We start from the raw sequence: 3,024 nt of genomic DNA on the forward strand, positions 1-3,024 counted from the left end.
TGGTGCTCAAGGTTGAAGATGAAGATGATGAAGATGGAGAGAGAAGAGAGAGAAAATAGATCTAACTAACTTTGAGAGAAACTCTATTGATTGAGTTATGAAATTCTATTATTCATTAGGATAAATTTAACAAAACTAATACTACAACCTAAAAGATAAAACACACTTTTGGAACATCAACCTCAGAAGCGTTAGCTTCTTCTGATTAACAATACTACTTCTGAATATATATTAATTCTATCAATGATTATATTAATTCTATCAATGATCATATTAATTGCTGAAACAAATATAAAAGTTATACATAAACATATGGTGATGATATTAATGGTAAAACAGATATAAAAGTTATACATAAACATATCAATTATTTACATAATACACCTCTATGTAATACGATCTATATATAATTTGTATGAACTTTATATTTCGATGCATAAATGACATAAAACAAAACAAAAATTACATATATAGAACTAACCATGCCATAATTTATCAATATGTTTATGTATATAAATTGACATCTCCACCCTCCATATATTACGATTTTACATGACTTGAGCAACACTCATGGGAGCATAGAGACATTAAACTTCTCAACCCTCTTTCTGTGGTTGTTCTTCAACCCCTTCCTTTGATCCTGCCTGTTCATGTTTCTCTTTCTTTTCCTTCTCTTCCTTATTCTCTCCTGTTTCAACATTATCAACGTTTTCATGAGTGATCACTACTATCTGCAGCTGATTCATCTCATCTTTGTGTTCGGGTAGCTTTTCATCGTTTACAGGCTTGTTCTTTCTGTATATTCCATACAGAACCATCTGAATCATTCCAAATGTGATTCCCACAATGTTTGGAAGCTGTCCAACAAAAAAAAACATGATTAATATCAATGACACGTGTCAGACAGCAGACATATTTTTCATCAGAAATGTCGGTGTTATAGAAGTTTAACGGAGTACTTAAGTTTACCGTAACAAAGATGTCTTTGAGGAGAATACCATAAATCAACCACGTGATTGCACTTATTGTGAGGAGAAGTGAAAGAGTGAAAGGCATAAACTCTACACTTTTGGTACGAATAACCACTCTCTGAAATTTATCATCATGCATAAGTATAGTGATTAGGGAGTAATAACAAAATTATAAGAATGATTAAGCAAATTTTGTAAATAAACTCACAATAACACTTAAAGGTGCTGCAAAAACACTAGTGGAGAGAACTACACAAATCCATCCGAGAAGTTCGATTCGAGCTGTTCGTTCTTTTGCTAGAAGATGCGTTAGAACAATAACCAAGCAAATTCCCCCCAAATTTAACAAGCAAATCAGCTTCAACGTGAAGTTCTAAAAACCAAAACAAAAAATATCAGTTATTTTTGTAAACCGATAATAATCACTAAAAATGCACACACACTATTATGAATATCAGAGTTCGAACCCTAACCCTGATGGTAGTGTCCAATCTAACAAGATCGGTTTTTGTGTCAGAACCATGGTGTTAAAAATATTAAAGGATCTTATAAATAAATATGGAAGGAATAATTGTATATACTTACCCTAGCTTGTTTTGGGCAGTAAGTGATATAGATGACAAGGTAAATTGTTTCTATCAAACAACCAAATGCATTGATGGTGATGATAAGCATTTCACCAGTTTTGATGTAAGCATAAAATATCCAAAGCATTGCACTGAAGAGTGCAGCCACATATGGACATGATTGAAAACCTTCCGTTGTTTTCTTCTTACAAATTCGATAAAATATTGATCTACAAAACCATATTTCTCAATATCAGTTCATGTTTATGATAGCAAGTCATCTCAAATTTTCAAAAACTTTGTATAAATTAGTCGCAATTTAATCATAACAATTAACAACAAATAAATCAGACACTATTTTACTGATAAATATTTTACGAAACTTTATTTAATCATGATTTAATAATAATAAACTTTAAACTCTGCGACAATTCTCTCTCGTATGTTCTCAAAAACTGGATGAAATGTTATTAATGAATGTATATATGGACTTAAATTACTCACATGGGTGCTATAAAGCAAAAGAAGGAGGCAATGTTACCTACAACACAAGTAAACAATAAAAATTATTAGAGAAAATTATTGTTTTTTCAATGAAAAAAATATGTGTTATTTATATATAAAATAATAAGAGATGTGAACTTTTTTTTTTGTAGAAATAAAAATACCTAGAATTCCAACCACAAAGATCATGGGATTGTCAGTGTGAGTCATGATATCAGGATATGTATGAACAATATTCCTTTTGTTTTGAAGGGAAGCTATAGATAGGTTTTAGCTTAAAATTAAAGTTGAAATGGAGGTGCCTTATATATAGGGTAGAGATTATGAAAGTTGATTCATGAGTTAAATTAATAGTATCGAAAACGTAGCAATATGGGGTACACAAAATCTATGAGTTTGCCAAGTCAGTACATTATTGTATCTAGTTGGTGTGATGTGGTTCTTCAATTAATGTGCTTGGACTGTTGCTTCACTTATTTGTGTTGTGAAAATGCCTAAACGTTCTCTCCTCACGTGACTCTTCCCTATTATTTGCTACTCTTTTCACTTTCAATTTATGCATTGTTGGGTTGAAGAAGTGTACCATGTTAGTATCTCATTGAATTCATTTTAAAATTACTAATTTGGGTTAGGGTGCAAACGGATATGCCTATCCGTTAAAGTCCGTAAAAAAAATAGAGTCGAGTGATACGGATATAATGGAAGGGGAAGACTTATTCCATCCTAAAAAACAAAAATGATGTGAGATCAGTCCACACTAAATAATACATACTTATAAATACAAATAACAATACAAAAAATTATATTAGTACATGCATCCCAAATAAATGCGGCGGAACGACACATAAGAGGATTTAAACCTAAAATTTTATCCTTCCATATAAAAATGTGTAGGAAAAAAGGCAAGTTTAACGTACCAATTTTGCCACCCTAAATTTAGATAAAGATTCATTCGCACGTGTTAAAAAATTTATAAATAATAG

At 31.0% G+C, this 3,024-nt stretch overlaps 1 protein-coding gene across 1 annotated transcript; it reads right to left on the bottom strand.

The window, feature by feature from the left end:
- Positions 1 to 384: 384 nt before the first annotated feature.
- On the bottom strand, positions 385 to 2,318 carry LOC127105080 (bidirectional sugar transporter N3). The gene is made up of 6 exons (XM_051042246.1): positions 2,206 to 2,318; positions 2,042 to 2,078; positions 1,557 to 1,767; positions 1,180 to 1,344; positions 970 to 1,089; positions 385 to 857 (listed from the first exon to the last, which is right to left on the bottom strand). The coding sequence occupies exons 1-6, from the start codon at positions 2,249 to 2,251 to the stop codon at positions 597 to 599; spliced, it is 840 nt and encodes a 279-aa protein (XP_050898203.1). The 5' UTR covers positions 2,252 to 2,318; the 3' UTR covers positions 385 to 596.
- Positions 2,319 to 3,024: the final 706 nt, after the last annotated feature.

Source organism: Lathyrus oleraceus, chromosome 7, assembly GCF_024323335.1.
Source record: "Lathyrus oleraceus cultivar Zhongwan6 chromosome 7, CAAS_Psat_ZW6_1.0, whole genome shotgun sequence".
In the NCBI taxonomy this organism is placed as follows: domain Eukaryota; kingdom Viridiplantae; phylum Streptophyta; class Magnoliopsida; order Fabales; family Fabaceae; genus Lathyrus; species Lathyrus oleraceus.